This window comes from Plasmodium malariae (assembly GCF_900090045.1).
Source record: "Plasmodium malariae genome assembly, chromosome: 7".
NCBI lineage: Eukaryota > Apicomplexa > Aconoidasida > Haemosporida > Plasmodiidae > Plasmodium > Plasmodium malariae.
The window spans coordinates 1,327,921-1,346,290 of NC_041781.1; the positions used below are offsets into that span (position 1 = coordinate 1,327,921).

At 26.5% G+C, this 18,370-nt stretch overlaps 6 protein-coding genes across 6 annotated transcripts; 5 read left to right on the forward strand and 1 right to left on the reverse strand.

Moving 5' to 3' along the window:
* Positions 1 to 1,091: 1,091 nt before the first annotated feature.
* SF3A3 (splicing factor 3A subunit 3, putative) lies at positions 1,092 to 2,954 on the forward strand (the record flags this gene model as incomplete). Its single annotated transcript, XM_029004109.1, has 1 exon — positions 1,092 to 2,954. The coding sequence occupies one exon, from the start codon at positions 1,092 to 1,094 to the stop codon at positions 2,952 to 2,954; it is 1,863 nt and encodes a 620-aa protein (XP_028860832.1).
* Positions 2,955 to 4,416: 1,462 nt separating this feature from the next.
* TRF1 (telomeric repeat binding factor 1, putative) lies at positions 4,417 to 4,485 on the forward strand (the record flags this gene model as incomplete). The annotated part of the gene is made up of 1 exon (XM_029004111.1): positions 4,417 to 4,485. A coding segment is annotated over one exon (69 nt), but the record flags the coding sequence as incomplete, so codon positions are not given.
* Positions 4,486 to 5,354: 869 nt separating this feature from the next.
* On the forward strand, positions 5,355 to 7,331 carry PmUG01_07036400 (alpha-tubulin N-acetyltransferase, putative; the record flags this gene model as incomplete). Its single annotated transcript, XM_029004112.1, has 9 exons — positions 5,355 to 5,436; positions 5,566 to 5,615; positions 5,895 to 5,960; positions 6,076 to 6,114; positions 6,221 to 6,290; positions 6,569 to 6,612; positions 6,841 to 6,893; positions 7,098 to 7,170; positions 7,293 to 7,331. 9 exons carry the CDS (start codon positions 5,355 to 5,357, stop codon positions 7,329 to 7,331), a joined length of 516 nt encoding a protein of 171 aa, XP_028860834.1.
* A 936-nt stretch (positions 7,332 to 8,267) lies between these two features.
* Positions 8,268 to 10,230, forward strand: PmUG01_07036500 (conserved Plasmodium protein, unknown function; the record flags this gene model as incomplete). Its single annotated transcript, XM_029004113.1, has 9 exons — positions 8,268 to 8,336; positions 8,490 to 8,615; positions 8,728 to 8,779; positions 8,892 to 8,944; positions 9,127 to 9,180; positions 9,392 to 9,445; positions 9,575 to 9,656; positions 9,982 to 10,089; positions 10,169 to 10,230. The coding sequence occupies 9 exons, from the start codon at positions 8,268 to 8,270 to the stop codon at positions 10,228 to 10,230; spliced, it is 660 nt and encodes a 219-aa protein (XP_028860835.1).
* A 1,173-nt stretch (positions 10,231 to 11,403) lies between these two features.
* Positions 11,404 to 12,426, reverse strand: PmUG01_07036600 (conserved Plasmodium protein, unknown function; the record flags this gene model as incomplete). Its single annotated transcript, XM_029004114.1, has 1 exon — positions 11,404 to 12,426. The coding sequence occupies one exon, from the start codon at positions 12,424 to 12,426 to the stop codon at positions 11,404 to 11,406; it is 1,023 nt and encodes a 340-aa protein (XP_028860836.1).
* A 4,144-nt stretch (positions 12,427 to 16,570) lies between these two features.
* PmUG01_07036700 (ribosomal RNA-processing protein 8, putative) lies at positions 16,571 to 18,287 on the forward strand (the record flags this gene model as incomplete). Its single annotated transcript, XM_029004115.1, has 3 exons — positions 16,571 to 17,433; positions 17,755 to 17,851; positions 18,153 to 18,287. 3 exons carry the CDS (start codon positions 16,571 to 16,573, stop codon positions 18,285 to 18,287), a joined length of 1,095 nt encoding a protein of 364 aa, XP_028860837.1.
* Positions 18,288 to 18,370: the final 83 nt, after the last annotated feature.

Sequence of the window (18,370 nt, forward strand, 5' to 3'; positions counted from 1 at the left end):
GGAATGGGCTACAAATTTACAAAACGTGGATCTTTTATCTTTAATGCTTAATTTTTACTGTTTTATATTTTATCATTTATATTTTATCATTTATATTTTATCATTTATGTTTTATCATTTATGTTTTATCATTTATGTTTTATCATTTATATCTTTCATATTTTATCTTTTTTCCTTTATCCTTTAGATTGTATTTTTTTTTTTTTTTTTGTTCGTTTCAATGTATAATTCGTAGAAATGAAATTTCGGTATACTATTGATGTATGCTTAGGTGAAAAAAAAAATAAACAAGCACAAATTTGTACATTATACGTACATACATATATACATTATACGTACATACATATATACATTATACGTACATACATATATACATTATACGTACATACATATATACATTATACGTACATACATATATACATTATGCGTACATACATATATACATTTATGTACATACATATATACATTATACGTACATACATGTATACATTTACATATATACATGTATAATATATAAAGATATATTATATTACCCCATTTGGAAGCGTACATTTTTACTTCCCTTTATTTTGCAATTTCGCCGTTTTGTTATTTCACCGTTTTGATATTTCACCGTTTTGATATTTTGTGTTCTCTATTTTTTTGGGCTCTTTTTCTCGCCCATAAATCTTAGAAACAATTTGAAGGAGAAAGGAAAAAACAGATCTACCCCTTCGTGCTTAACATATAATTAACGACACATATATAAAAAATTTTCTGTAATTATTATCATCCCTTCGTTTATTCCTTGCTTCCTGCCTCCCTCTCTCCACCCTACATGTATGTAGCTTCACGAATGGGAAGGCAAACAAATTGCAATGTGGTCTGCGTAGCTCGTGTCCAAAAGTGAAAAAAAAAAAAAATAAAAAAAATAATAAAATTACATTGCAAAAATAAGCAAAACAATAATGGTTAATAATTGATGCTACTTTTGTGGAAGTATTATCGTGTCGTTCTAACATTCTAGCGCTCACATATTCTTCCAACTATATAGCAGACCTTTTTTTTTTTTTTTTTTTTTTTTTTTTTTTTCAAGCCATTACAATAAAAAGATGGCGCAATTTTTAATTGAGCAAATACGATACATACACGAAGAAATTGAATTAATAGAGAAGGCAATAGCAGAACTGATTGAAGAGAAGGTAAAGAACAGTAAGAAAAGTATTTTGTATGATTACTCCATAAATTATTTAGTGGAAAAAGTGCAAAAGAAATCAAAACTGTTGTTGCAATATTATAATGATGAAGACAATTTAAAAAAAGAAGAGATGCAATTTATATCTGGAAAAACAAATGATGAGAAGAATGATGTGTGGAAAAATTATTACGAGAGAATTAAATATGTTAAAGATTATCATAAAAAAACAAATATTAAAAAGATCGAAATTAAGAGTTACAAGTTATATAAAAATGAAGCCTTAAAAAATAATAATTTGAAGGAACTTTTTTCACCTTTAGAAAAAAAAGGAAAATATATGGACATGAGTAAATTTTACAATGATTTTATAAATATCAAAAAGATTAAAGAATTCCGCATGAACATGTTTAGAAAGAAGGAAATGATTAACCGGAAAAAAAAAAGCGTATCTACCAAAGGAGGAGGCGCTAATAGTGTAAACAACAATAGTGGAGGTACTCATAACGGAAGCGGAAACGACGTAGTTCCAAATAATGATGGTGCAAACGAGAACAACTGCACGAGCAGGAGCAAACATAGCAGCACAACACGCTTGAACGAATTCAAGGAAATGGACCTAGTAACCTATTTGCATAATTTTACGAGGTTTTACTACATTCCAAGATATTGCAAATACAGAAATGAAGAATACAAAAATTATTTACAAAACTTGTTACATTATTTGATGACGTTTTTTCAAAAAATCAATATACTTGTGGATTGTCAAAAAACGTTTGCACAATATGAAAAAAGCTTTAATGAAAAATTTGAAAATAAAGAAATAAAACAATGGGAAAAATTTACTTATGATTTAGATAACTATTGTAATATTAACGATAAGTTATATGCATCGGAAGGGACCTATAAATGCTATCTGAAAAGTAAAAATTATGACGACGATTTAAAGAAATATTTAAAAAAACAATATACAGTGGAACAATTACAAGAAATAAAAAAAAATATAGAAATAGAGGATAAAGAAATGGCAAAATGGGAGTATTTAATTGAGCTTTACAAAAATATTTTAAATAAAAAATTTCAAAAAACTGTTGAGAACATACAAAGAAAACAAGCTTTTACAATTGATGAAATACAAAAAAGAAAAAAAGCAGAAAAGAAAAATGAGCACCTGCTGAGTATAAAGGATGACATTCTGAATAGCAAAAATAATGGTACTATAAATGGTAGTAGTATTACTAATAGTATCACTAATAATGGGATTAATTATGATCACACCATTGATGCTTGGCTTAATTTAAATTTATCAGCGTCCTCATCAGATTATGACTCTTCCGAATGCTCTGATGCAGGTAGTAATGAACAAGAAGAAGAAGAAGAAGAAAATGAGGATGAAAAACCTATTTACAATCCTTTAAACTTACCATTAGGATATGATAATAAACCCATACCTTATTGGTTATATAAATTACATGGTCTTTCAAAAGAATATAAATGTGAAATATGCGGAAATTATTCTTATTTCGGTAGAGCAATGTTCGAAAAACATTTCTACGAATGGAGGCATTCCTTCGGAATGAAATGCTTAAATATACCAAACACATTACACTTCAAAGAAATTACGAAAATTGAGGATGCATTAAATTTGTACGAAAAACTTAAAAAACAGACACAACTGAATATTTTTAAGCCTGACCAGGAAGTGGAGTGCGAAGATTCCAAGGGAAACGTTATGAACATAAAAGCCTATGACGATTTGAAAAGACAGGGCTTGCTCTAATTTATTGCGCTTAGTTTTTCACGCACACACAAAGTGTGAAGAGCGAGGCGGCATTGCTTCCCTCCCCGCGCGTTACTTTGTTTTATTTTGTTTATTCTGTTTATTTTGTTCATTTCGTTCATTTCGTTTTATTTTGTTCATTTCGTTCATTTCATTCATTTCGTTTTATTTTGTTCATTTCGTTCATTTCATTCATTTCGTTTTATTTTGTTCATTTCGTTTTATTTTGTTCATTTCGTTTTATTTTGTTCATTTCGTTCATTTCATTCATTTCGTTACATTTTGTTTATTTCGTTTCATTTTGTTATATTTTGTTTTATTTCCTACTTACCTCCCTCTCACACACATACACATGCGCATACCCATGAAATAACGACGTCCCTTTTGTTGACATGCTTTTTCATTTATTGAAAGCACATTTGTTGTTATACTTATGTGCATCAATATATAAGTGTACATGTATTTACGTAATTATGCAATTACCCCTTTATTTCCCCACAGTTTTATACGTACATCGTAATTATTATTTTTTTTGCATATTTCAGAGAATTGTTCTTTTGTGTTAATATGTGTATTTATATTTAGTTTTATTTCACCATATTTCGTTTTACTTCTTCATATTTCGTTTTACTTCTTCATATATCGTTTTACTTCTTCATATTTTGTTTTACTTCTTCATATTTCGTTTTACTTCTTCATATTTCGTTTTACTTCTTCATATTTCGTTTTACTTCTTCATATTTCGTTTTACTTCTTCATATTTCGTTTTACTTCTTCATATTTCGTTTTACTTCTTCACATTTTGTTTTATTTTGTTTATCTTATTTTTTATTGTTTAATTAATTATTCTTTTACCGTAATAGCAGCCGTTTGGCGCGCCAATATTACGCCCCTCAATTTTCGTTTGTTTATGTGGACATATTTCCCTCGCCTCTCCCTCCAAATAATAATTACATATGCGTAAATATAAAATGGAGCTTTTTTAAACTTTTCCCCATTTTGTTACGTAATTAATGTAGTTTCTTTATAACAATAAAAATTATAAAGCTATAATATGATTATGCAAAGTCGATACACGTTTTGTGAAATTTTTTAAAATTAATCTGTAGAACGTGCCCATAAAAATGTAAGTTTGATGATATATTTTAAGATAATATTAATAAAAAAAAAAAAAAAAAAACCTGAACAAATCATATTTTTTCAGAAAAAAAAAAAAAAAAAAAAAGACTTCGTTTTTAAGCCTACTTACATTTCTTTCATATGAGACAGTATCTCTTTGTGCACGAGTTTAGATATATACACATATGCGTTTATTTTGTTATTCAAACATTGCGGAATTATAGAATCTCTAACAGGTCAAAAATTATACACTCCTACTTCCCTAGATATAGGTTTTTTGTTTGAAAAAAGGAAAAACAAATTCCCTATTTGTCCAAATATGATTTGTCTTTTTTTCCACTTGAGAACGAATGTAAGTTTAAAGGATAAGCCCACAAATATTAAAAAGGTATTCATCCTAGAAAAAGACTAAATATTACTTGTTTTAACGAATTCAAGGAGTAACATCATGATATATGTAATTATGTGTTTTGCAGCTGCAGCCGTAGCTATCTTTGTTATTTGCATGGTTTAATTAAAATTCCATGTCTTTATATTTGCATCGTGTGAGATTATTTTGTTTCATTATATTATATTTTTTTTTTTTTTTTTTTTTATTCTCGTTTTTTTATCGAAACTTAAGCTGTTATTTGTTATCAATTAATTTTTTTAAACAGTGGCACATAATCCATAATTTGTTCCTCCTTCTTTTGTATAACTTTATACCCAAATAATAACTTGACCAGTTCGATTAGCATATGTTTTCAAGGAAGTATTTATTCTTTAACATGTAGAATTAATAATAAAATAAGCGCTACGGTAGATCAAAGGAGAATTATGACAATGCTCAACTGTAGAGCGTTTGTTCGCTTGTCCTTTCGTATGTTTGTTTATTTTTTTATTTTTGTTTTTTTATAACTCCTATTTTTGCATATGTACCCATTTTTCTACACAAAATGGACAAAAATAAATTTCCAACTTAACATTTTTGCGTACATTTATGTGCAATAAATATATGTATTATGAAAACATATCAAAATTAATTTTTTTTATTTTTTTTTTCTCACTGTGCTTTTGTTTGTTGATGAGTCAAAGAAAAAAAAAAAAAAAATCTTCTTTTCATCTTTTTTTTACCTTTTTTTTACCTTTTCTTTACCTTTTTTTTTCCTTTTTGTTACCTTTTTGTTACCTTTTTGTTACCTTTTTGTTACCTTGTTTTTACCTTTTCTTTTTCTTTTTCCTTTCCTTCCATTTTGACTGAAATGTTATGCTTTTATTTTATTAAGAAAATACATTACAATCATGAAATGTGTTCCTAGTAACAAACCTCCTGGAGAAATAAAACAACTTCAAATTAAAAAATTTACACGGGATGATTTGCTTTGTTTGAGGAATTCTGATATCAGCTCATGTATAATTTAAATTCGAGGAATTACTTTTTTCAGAAATTTCACTGTTTCTTATTGTTAAGCAAAATTTATCTGTTTCTTTTTTTTTTTTTTTTTTTCGCAAGTCCGAAGGTTAGAAAATGACGTTCACAAAATAAGCCACCTGTCCAGCAAGGTAACAAAAAAAAAAAAAAAAAAAAAAAGAGGTACGAGGAAACGGGTCCATTGAACGTTGATATTTTTAATGAGTAATAATATGATTCGTTAAAAGGAGGTACATATGCATATACCTGTATACCTATACATATACAAATACATGTACACATATACATAAATACAACATGTGTGTGTGCCTATGTTAATCCCTGTTTATGTTTCCTTCACTTCAACGTGCGAATAAAAATTTCATGATTTGCATTCTCGTTTAAACTTTTCCTCTTTTGTAACTTTAAAGGATCAAAAATTATATGGGGTTTTAACTTCATTGGTGAACATAATGGACAACGATTACAAACTATACGTAAGTCAAAAATGTGCGCTTGTTTTCACTCATGCGTGTAAGCGTATGTATACAGATGTGTATATGTGTGTCTGATCATTCGATTATATATGTGTATGCGTACCTTTCCATATAGTGCCTGACACACCAAAATAATCTAATAGGAATATTAAAAGTAACGAATAACAAAATTGCCCTTTTTTTTTTTTTTTTCTTTTATTTTTCACTGGAGTTTTAGATTAATATTATATGCATATTACTACTTTTTTGTTCTCCCGTAGATAGGCACGAAAAACCTGTATCTATATGACAAAAAAAAGCTACATTATCGAAGTTGCACGTGTGTATTAGGTTGTTAAATGAGTGCACATTTATAAGCTCATATTTACTCGTTCATTCGTTTGTTCATTCGTTTGTTCATTCGTTTGTTCATTCGTTTGCTCATTCGTTTGTTCATTCGTTTGTTCATTCGTTTGTTCATTCGGTTGCTCATTCGTTTGTTCATTCGTTTGTTCATTCATTCATTTATTTACTTTATTTATTTGTTTTATTTATTTGTTTTTTCCACATGGGAGGAACCCCAATTCAACATGGTAACGCTGCAAATTTTCTGTTCGTTCCCTTTGTAGATTTTTACATAATGAAAGATTTTCAAAAAAGGGGCCTTGGAATTGTTATAAAGAAATATTATGGAAAAATGGGGAAAATACAAAATGCAAAAACGATAAAACGACAAAGCTATGACGATAAAGCTATAATGACAAAGCGATTACAACAAAGCGATTACGACAAAACGATAAAGTGCAAAATTATATACCCAGATATACTAATTTTGCAGTTAACTTATATAAAAGTACATGCGCATGTTAATGATATTATTCCTGTGGTTTACATTTTTTAGGAGCTTTTTAATTGTATGTTAAGAGACAACACAATATCGCCTTCAAACTTATGGTAAACACGCACACACAGGCAAAGACGCTTGGACCATAAAAAAAAAAAATAAAAAAAAAAAAAATACTTTTTATTTAAAATTTCGTGTTGCTTTTTTTTTTTTTTTTTTCCTTTACTTTCTCCATTCTGTTTAAATTAAATGAATTGATAAAGTGCTACTTAAATATGAAACCTCATTTTCCTTTTTTCTTTTTACTAATTCAGCTACGACAATCCATCTTACAAGATGCAAAATTTTCTCAAAAAATATTTCGCCCCATGCAATTTAATTAAGCAGGTGTTTCTCCTCATTTACCTTATCATTATTCTAATAATCATTTTTTATAAAAATAAGAAATATTAAAAAAGATTACTTTTTACTAATTTTAATGTTTATGCTTTTTTTCTTTCTTTTTTAAGCCCAATAATTTTGTTACCTTTGATAATTACTTTGTTTGATGAAAAGCTTACTTGATAAAAGCTTAATTCGATGGAAGCTTTATTCGATTAATACCCTGTCCAAGTAATAACATAATAAAGATTAAAATATGCGAAAATATGTATAAGCAAAAATTGGGAATATTTTATAAAATGAAAAAGATATGAAATTTGCAAATGGACGGATTAATTTTTTTTTTTTTTTTTTTTTTTTTTTTTCAACATCAGAAATAGCTTAAAAAGGTACGAGTAAAAAATATAGAAAATTTAGAGAACATAATTTTGTCAATTGTGCAAATAAATAGTATTCATAATTTTTATAAGGATTATTATAATCTCATTAAATTCTTCCACTTTGGGGTTTGCTAAAGTTTAATTAGTGAAATGTCGTAAGACATATATAATGAGCTATATATATATATATATATATGTACATTTAGAAAACGGAAGAAATTATTTTTTTTTTTTTCGAATTTTTCTTTTAACTATCCTTTTGTCTATATATATATTTATAACTAAATCTGAAGTTTAAATATTTCACTGCTTCCTTATTTTGGCTGAGTAAGACCGAAATAAACTCGCACGATTTTATATCCTTTTTTTCCTTTCGTTTCTTCGTTTTTGTCTTCGTACCCTTTTGTCGTCCTACCCTTTTGACATGTTCATGCATTGTTGTTTGCTCTTCATTTTATATTCTCCTTATTTTAAGACAGTTTTATATTTGTCTATAATTTTCTCGTTACATTATTTTCTGGATTGTACATAGATGAACATTGAGATTAGAGCTGTCAACTACTTACTGCTTAGTCATTTGAACTCCTTAAACGTGTAAAATTATTGAATAATACGTACCGTTTTCAAATAATACCAAATTATTTATGCATACATATATACGTACCCACAAGAACATTTGAGAAAATCATATTATATGATAAAACAAAAAAAAAAAAAAAAAAAATGGACAGAAAAGAAAACAAAGCATTTACCACTGATAAAGCAAATAATCTGTCTACGCATCAGAAATTTGTAAAAGAGAAAAAACAAAAAAAAAAGAAAAAGAATTTATGACGCATGTACATATGTAAAATATATATATACATATATGTATGTATAAGAATTTCCACCATAATGCAACTTATTTTTCCTATGATTTTTTTTTTTTTTTTTACCATAAACAAGGATCAACTAATAGATGAATACTACTCCAACTTAAAAGATGAAAAAACAGAAATAAAAGTTGAGATAAATACTAAAACAGGAGATCACGTATTCAAGTCGGTGGAAAGAAATAAAGCTGATTACGCGGTTAAAAACATTAAAACGAGATAATTTTTATATTTCATAAAAATAAAATCTTAGTGCTTATATAACTAAAAGAAATCTTTCTTTTTTTATTTTTTTTCCATATTTTCTAAAGAGATTTGATGAGAACGATGAGCCACCTATCTTCTCCGATTTAGTTGAAAATGGTAAGCTTTGTTCTGAAAAATTTTCCTTTAATTTTTCCCTTACTTTCCAGTTCTTCCTTTCTTTTTTATTTGTGTACAATATTTTCCTAATTTGTATATGTTCTTTAAATAGAGAAGAAATTCGGAACAGTAAAGATCATCAACCCCTTGCCCAAAGTTGAAAGAGTAAAAATTTAATCTTCCTTATCTTACCAAAAAGAAAAAATAAAAGAAAAAATAGAGAAAAATATTGCAAAATATGGCAGAAAATGTCAAAGTCAGGAAAATCATGAAAAAATCTAGAAAATTATGACAAAATCTGAAAAAGCTAAACATTACACTAAATAAAACATACTTACCCTTTTTAGAGAGATGAACTAAAAGATAGCTACATGCATTGGCTGAAAACAGAAAAGTTAATGGTACTCAAAATTTTGTTAACTCATCACATTTACAAATTTAATCCTCTGCATTTCGTAAATTTTATTTAATTTTATTTTATTATATTTTCTTTCTTTTTGTTTTTTTCTTTCTTTTTGTTTTTTTTTTTTTTTTTTTTTTTTTTTTTTCTTTTTTTTTTTTTTTTTTTTTTTTATTTTTTTGTTTTTTTTATTTTTTCCCCTTTGTATATAGAGACCAAATGAACGAAGGCTCGAACATGAGCACATGCAACAAAAATACTTGGAAGTAAAAGAGGACAATGATAAAAAAATAATTTACCTATATACGGAAATGCTATAAATACGTCGTACATACATACATGCACAAATTCATGTATTTATTTGACGCCCCATTACCTCCTTCCCCCCACTGTAGACCTTAAAATTATCGGAAGACATAAAAAAAGACGTAAAGCTCGCAAGAGTAATAAAATCGCATTATCCTAGAGGAATAGTTGGTTTTTCAAAAATTTTCAAATGAATGATTAAATAGGCAACTGTAGGTAGATAGGGCATACAAGACAAGACAAAATTGTACAAGTAGACAATACTTGCTTAAACAGTATACTCATACTTAGTAGAGTGCGAATAGGCAAAAGCGAAATTAAACAAGATGATAGAAAACAGTATCATAAATTGTATAAAAAGGGATATATATATATAAATATAAGTTCATATACGCAGTAATGTATGCAATGATATATGCCCTATTGTGTACATTTACATATAAAGGAGTAACTTGGTTATAATTTTCTTTTTATTTTATTTTTTTATCAAAATAAGGTGTTGATTCCATATACAGTGAAAACACTGTGTTGTATAAGGAGAAATACGACGAAATGACGAATAAACGAGAAATTAAAGAGAGGAAATTAAAAGAAAGAGGAGAAGGTACATTATGTTAAACCACAATTTCCATGAAAACTCAAAATTTTATTTCCCTCCATCTTTCTTACATCCTTTTTTGCAGTTCTAGAAAAGTATAACAATAAAAATGGCAACTTCCTAACTTTTGAAACGGAAAATAAATAATTTTTTTTTTTTTTTTTGGAACCCTCAAAATGTTTCTACAAGGATCTTCCTCGGATTTTAGCTTAGCACTGCGCATGCTGTACATCCATGCAAATATGCATAAATATACACATACCTACATAATACATGCGTACTTGCATACATATATATATATATATATATATATATATACGGCAAGATACATATGTACATACAGGAACGCACACAAATTAGATGCAATGGAAAATCTGTATTTGATATTTTGGAATTACTCAAAAAAAAAATTAATTTTATAAATTACATTCTTTACAATTTACACTTAATTGTGCTTTAATTTTTTTTTTTTTTTATTCGACAATATGGGAAAAAGGGATGGAATAAAAAAAAAAAAATAAAAAAAAATAAAAAATTAATAATAATAGTAATAATAATAACAATAGAAATAACAATAGTCATAATAACAGTAATAACAATAATAATAAAAACAATAAACAGTCGTGAAACAATAAAAAAATAAAACAATCATGTGCTCTTCGGTTTTTATACTATGACTAAATTAAGCACATATGAATTAAAATTTTGCAAATAAAATGAAAAAACAAAATAATACAAAAAAAAAAAAAAAAAAAAAAAAAAAAAGAATAAAATAAAATAAAATACCTACTAGTAGAAGTAGTAGTACTACTGCTAGTAATAACAATAACAGCTATCCATTTGATCATTATACTTCCAGGGTAATGCCACACGATATACCGCTGTATGTATGTATTTTACTGTATACGAGTTCGTTATTTACGTAGACCGGTTCACCTGCACAAATTTAAATGCTTCTTAACATGAAGCTAGACAAGCGTAGTACAGTGTACTCTCTATTAAAAAAAAATAAACGAATACTAAAACAAATAAATTTTTTATCATAAATTATTTTTTTTTGGAACATTTCGCGTGTTTGCTCATACCATATATATATATATCAGCTAAAAATGGTTGTGACCTATTAGAAACAACTAGGGGGCATGAATAATATTAAGAGCATACACGCATGCTTCTATTTTAGGTTCTGTCCATCTGGTTAATCGGTTAGTCGGTTAGTCAGTTAGTCGGTTAGTCGGTTAGTCCATTTGGTTGGTCCTTATGGTGTTCCCATTTGGTTTTCTTATCTGATTAGCCCATTTTATTTGGCCCACTTTAATATTACCCCATTTGATATGAACTATTTTGGGTGGGTAATTTATTCGGGTCGTGGTATGCCAAATTGCCATTACAGCAAGGGCAGTTCGTTGCATTTCCATATAAAATTTTGCCATTATTCGGACCTTCAGTAGATACATATACGTCGTTTCTTCCTATATTAGCATTATAATTATGTGAAAGATAGTTGGAAGAGTTGGCCCACGGATAGGAATACTGCTTGTTATACATATTTACATTATTGGCATTATTATAATCAATGTTATCATCTAGGGGTATATTATTCTTCAGCGTTTGATTACTCCCTTGGATATTTACATTATGATCAGGTTTAATGTTGTAGTGGTTAAAAGGCACATAAGATTGTACATCATAAATAATGGAAGGATTCACAATTATATTTCTTTCATCATCTTTCTGAATTATTGGAATGGACATTTTTTTTAAAACATACCCCTCTATAGTTTTAGTCGATTGTTTTTTGTGTTGTATATTACTACCTTTATTGGCTTGAGTTGTATGTTCTTGATTCGGAAGGTTACTACTTATGGGTAAAGTTTTCTGTTTTAATGATGCACCATCCTTAGATGAACCCATTTCACATGTTTGTAATTTTGTAATTTGTGCTTTAACCGCATTTAATTTTTCCTTTTTTTTTTTCTTAATGTTTTTTATATGCAGATAATAAAATATAATGAAATCAATTGTAGCAAATAATCGCATCATTAAAAAGACTTTAGTAAACTCATCATCCATTAAAGGTACAAGTATCGAATTTGTATATTCATGAATTTCTACCAATGATGTAATAAAAACTAGAAAAACACAAAAGTACATCAATCCACTGGATGATAAAAATAACGATAACACTGTAGCAATTAATAGCGTGCAAAACATTATGTAATCTAATTTTTTTGCATATACATAAGCCATCTGAAAAACGTATGTACCAAAATAAAATAAACAGCACAGGTAAAACATTTTAGAGATTATGAAATTCGAACATATATCTTTCCTTTCCTCCATTTTTGCTCTTGTAAGGCCACAGGTAGAAAAAGTGAAGAAGTATGTACGTGTGTAAGGGGGTATAAATATATGTACGTTGGAGGAGGTATATATATATATATATATATGTATATATTTTTGTATAAATATATGTATATATTTATATTTATGTGGAGGAAATTCTAAAAAAATTATGCTCTTTCCAAGAACGCGTATAATATAACGTTCGGTGCACGGATAAATTGTTAGACTGTATATAGGGCACTCATTAAAGATATTATTTTTATTCTTTCGAGCACTTTGATTTAAAAGTATGTTTTTCGGTTTTGTTTCGTTATGTTTTGTGTTGTTTCGTTATGTTTTGTGTTGTTTCGTTATGTTTTGTGTTGTTTCGTTATGTTTTGTGTTGTTTCGTTATGTTTTGTGTTGTTTCGTTATGTATTGTTTTGTTTCGTTACGTATAGTTTCGTTTTATTTGATTACGTTTTGGTTCGCGCTTTAGCAAACGTATGCATGTATATATATTTTCATATATTTATATGCTCATAAATTTTGTGCAGTTATATTATTAGTGCCTATTTTATGGTGATAATTTTAAGTACCTCCCTTACTCATGCAAACACACAGAGAAATATTTGAGCAGTTTAAGCGAAAAAAACAATAATAGAGAAAAATTAATATTGAAAAAAAAAAAAAAAAAATTACAATTCACATTTCACTTTTTTCATTTTTTCCTATATGTTTAATGGATCACGTAAAACACAATTTTATGCATTTTTTTATATATCCTTTTTTACAAATTTTGTAGTTCATATTATGTTGTTTATTTATTTTCCTTATTTATTTTGTTTATTTATTTTGTTTATATATTTTGTTTATTTATTTTGTTTATTTATTTTGTTTATTTATTTTGTTTATATATTTTGTTTATATATTTTGTTTATATATTTTGTTTATTTATTTTAATTTTATTTTTATTTTATTTTTATTTATTTTTTTTTTTTAAGCCTCAATAATAATTTAACATGTAAGCATGCATTTTAATAAAATTGTCTAAAATTTATGAACAGTTCATAAAAAAAAAAAAAAATTAAAAAGACCATTAAATTTGGTATAGTATACAATGTAGTAGGGGAAATAGAAAAATGTTAAAAAATATTCATACGAATTTATATATCTAAATTTATATATCTATATTTATATATCTATATATACATCTATATTTATGTATCTATATCTATATCTATATATATATATATATATATATATGTACAAATATTTAGTTGCATTTAGAAAAACTCGATTTTTTTTAATAGCGCCAGCCCCTTTCAACCCCATGCCCACTTACATAATTGTATATTCTTCTCCCTCTTCTTTACTTTTAGTTTGTGCATAAGCATGCTTTTGAAAATATAGAGAACGTGTACAATTTTTTTTTTAAATATTGAAAAGTTAAATTAACATAGGAATGCACGATTCCAGGAATATGTTTTCCTTTTCATCAGTATTTGCCGATGCTCTTACTTATACACGTGTAGGTATATATACATACAAACATACATATACACATATACGCATATTTGTACTTGTATGTATATGCATACATTGTGGATTTCAAAAAGTTAAAGGAACTATGTGCTTCCTTTTGTTCTACTCATGCGCAATCGAAACATTTCTCTATCGAAATGCCCGGATCATCATATTTTGAGGTATGCATTTTTTTTTAACGTTGTTCATAAACCCTTTTTACGTGCATTACTCTGCAAACAAAAGAATTTTAAAAATTTACTGTTTCCATGAATTACCAATGCTGCGATATGTTCAAAATTGTTAACAACTATAGATGCTTTTTGTTTAAATTTTTTGCTCATTTTATTTCAAAAAAAAAAAAATTGAATTAAAAAAAATAAAAAAAAATTAGGAAAAAAATAGGAAAAATATATGTACAAAATAGGAAAATATGAACAAAATAGGAAAAAAACATGAACACAAAATAGGAAAAAAACATGAACAAAATAGGAAAAAAACATGAACAAAATAGGAAAAAAATATGAACAAAATAGGAAAAAAATATGAACAAAATAGGAAAAAAATATGAACAAAATAGGAAAAAAATATGAACAAAATAGGAAAAAAATATGAACAAAATAGGAAAAAAATATGAACAAAATAGGAAAAAAACATGAACAAAAAATAGGAAAAAAACATGAACAAAATATGATCAAAATGGGAAAAAAACATGAACAAAATATGATCAAAATGGGAAAAAAAAATGAAAAAAAAATTCTCCTTTTCCAAAAGTCTAATTCTCATTATGCTGTTTTACAAAGTTTTTAATTTTTTTTAATTTATTTTTCAAGCAAACGAAAATGTTTAGTTCTTAGAGTTTACATATTTATAGTATCACGCCGTTCACTGTCATTTCATCCAATTATTAATTTTGTGATGATACAGTACTTCGAATACTTAAGATAATATGTTCATACTTAAAAAATATAACTGGAAAAAATTTTATTTTAAGCATGTATCAGTTGTGCAGTTTGTTCCATAACAATAGGTTGCAGCTTATGGTTAAGTAAGGACAGCATACATATATATATATATATATATATATGGAAGTGTTCATGTACGTGCGTGCAAATATATATATTTATGTACATACATGTGTATGTAAAGGGAAGAACATGAATGAAAATTAGAGAGGCGGTTGGTCAAGCCCACCTTTTCAACAGGTAAAAACATTTTTAATTATATAAGAACACATTACATTTAATAAATTTAAATGAAAGGTAAAAAATTATATTAACCATTAGTTTGTACTAAAAAGACATTGTTTTTTTTTACACATCTTCCTTTTTGAATAGCATCGTAAAAATATCATTTCTTTTTATTTTAATTTTATTACACCCCTTTTCTAATTCGTTTACACATTTTACAAAGAGGTGAAACTAAAAGGGAGATAAGCATTACACACATATGTAGCTAAGAAATGGCTAATTAAATGACTAAAAAAAAGAATAAATGCATGAAGAAATAAATAACAAAATAAACAGCGAGCAAATTTTTTTTTAAAAACAAAATAAAAGCATACACTTATGCACATAATTTTTAAACGTACAAGAATTATTATTTTAATAATTGTTCTCATAATTTGAAGGAAAAAAACAAGAGTATATATAGAGAAATCATGGTGGACTGAAAATGAAAAAGCATTTTCTTATAATTTAACCCTGGGTCTATGAAAAAAAAAAAAAAAAAAATATATATATATATTAAAATATACCTTTCTTATCAAAGGAATAAAAAAAAAAATTTAAATACAACTATTGTAGAAAATAAAAATTAGGAAAATATGGTTATTCGTATTACTTTCATTTTTGTTAAAAACGATATAATATACTTTATGGGTAATAATGATCTATTCAATAATCATTCAGGATAATACAACAGTATAATTAAAAATTATGATTTATTAATTGATAGGTAAAAAAATTGATTATATATCTGTTTTGGGAAGAGGGGAAAAAAAGAAATTTTCTTTGTAAATAAATAAAGCACTTTTTTTCTCTGTTTTGTAAATAATTAAGCATTTTTTTTTCTCTTTTCTGTAAATAACTTTGCGATTTTTTTCTCTTTTCTGTAAATAACTTTGCAATTTTTTTCTCTTTTCTATAAATAAATAAAGCAGTATTTTTTTCTTTTTTGTAAAAATTAAGCACTTTTGTTCTCTTTTTTGTAAGTATTTACAACATATCTTTTTTCAATTTTCTGAAATTAAAATGATTTTATTAAGCAAAGAACAAAAAAAAAAAAAATAGAACAACATGAACTACAGAGTGAAACGTACATATATATATATATATATATATATATATGTATGCTTCACTCATTACATCATATCCGATATGGTATAATACTAAGTACCGTAAGTAAAAAAAAAAAAAAAAAAAAAAGAGAAGCGAAGCGAAATATAATATATAATATAATGTCAAAAGAGAAAAAGAACGGTGATAAAAAAAAAAAAAGAATTAGTTAAAAATAGTAACAGATAAATGAAAAAAAAAAAAAAAAAAAGGAGCAGTTAAACGAATAGCACAATAAATAAAAATTTTTAGTTTTAATAACACAACAAATGCTTGCCTTGTACCTAGTGAAAATTTGAAAGATGAAGGAAGTAACACGACGTAAGGATAAATTAAATATGGAACAAAATGATACAAAGAATGATTTGACAATTGGGCATATAATAGTAAAAAACAAGGACAATGTTGTTAAAAAAAATAATTCAGGTTATTCCAGAAAATCGGGTAAAAAAAATAAAAATAGTGTTGATGCAAAAAGAAAGAAAAGACTAATAGATAAAAAACAAGTGAAAAAAAAGAGGAAAATTAATAAGGTAAAAAATGAAGAGGACAAAAAAGAATGTAAACAATTTGCAAACTCAAATAGTATGGTTGAATATAATATAAATAAAGTGGTCTATGATATAAACAAAAATGACCTCATACGGGGGGATGATAATAATTATAAAAATGTTTATTTAGAAAGAAATAAACAAAAATATAAAAAAAAGAAAAAAATCGAAAAGACCCCAGAAGACATAGTTAATTCGTCCTTATTCAGGTACATTAATGAATTTATGTATACGAATAAAAGTGAAACTGTCCAAAAAAAATTAAATGAAACAAAAAATGTTTTTAATATATATCATATGGGTTATAAAAATCAAAAAGATAAATGGCCAAATAATCCAATAAATGATATAATAAAATATTTAAGGAAAAATTTTACAAAAATTGATAAAATAGCAGATTTAGGATGTGGAGAAGCAGAAATAGCTAAAACGTTAAGTGGTTGGTCCATAAGTTCTTTTGACTTAATTAAATTTAATGAGTATGTTACTGCTTGTAATATAACACACTTGCCTCTTTCGAACAATTCTCAGGACTGTGTCATTATATGTTTAAGTCTTATGAATACAGATTGGCCAAAAATTATATTTGAGTCAGTTCGATGTCTCAAAAAAAAGTTAAACTCCTTAAAAAAAAAAACTATTTTTTTTTAATAATAATATGGAAAAATTTAGTCAACCGAGATGTGATGAGAATTTCCTCACGTGCATATATCTATATCTATATATATATGTAGATATACACAGATAGATATACACAGATAGATATACACAGATAGATATATATAGATAGATATACACAGATAGATATATATAGATAGATATATATAGATAGATACGTATATTTATATGTGTAAGAAATGTGCACACATAGATATATGTCCACTTACATATTTATGCAAAACACTTTGGCTCTTTTTTTTTTTTTTTTTTTCCAGGGCAACATTAATAATAGCTGATGTGGTTAGCCGGTTTACGAATTACAAAGCATTCGTTAAGTTCATGAGCAATGTCGGGTGTACACTATCGAATCAAGTACGTCATATATATGCTCATATATAATATATAAACGTCCGTAGATATACATAACTGCGTGTAGTTATATATTTAGTGCTTTCTTACGTTATTCTGATTGTTCTGTTGTTGTATGTATTGTTCCATTTTGGTATGTATTGTTCCATTTTGGTATGTTTTTCCCCGTTCTGATATGTGTTTCCTTGTTCTGATATGTGTTTCCCCGTTCTGATATGTGTTTCCCCGTTCTGATATGTGTTTCCCCGTTCTGATATGATTTAATTTCTTTTTTTCTTTTTTTTTTTTTTCCTTACCCGTTCAGGTAAATTTGGATAATTTTTTTTACATATTCTTTTTTGAGAATAATAAAAAGGACAATGTTTCGCTTACAGTAAATGAAGGAAAAGTTAAAAAGTTTTCAAAACTATTAGCTCCATGTTTTTACAAGAGAAGATAACACCTCATTTAGAAACCGCAAGTGGGTGTACACATACGTTCATTTAAATGCACACATGCATAAAACTTGGAAAGCTACATGGA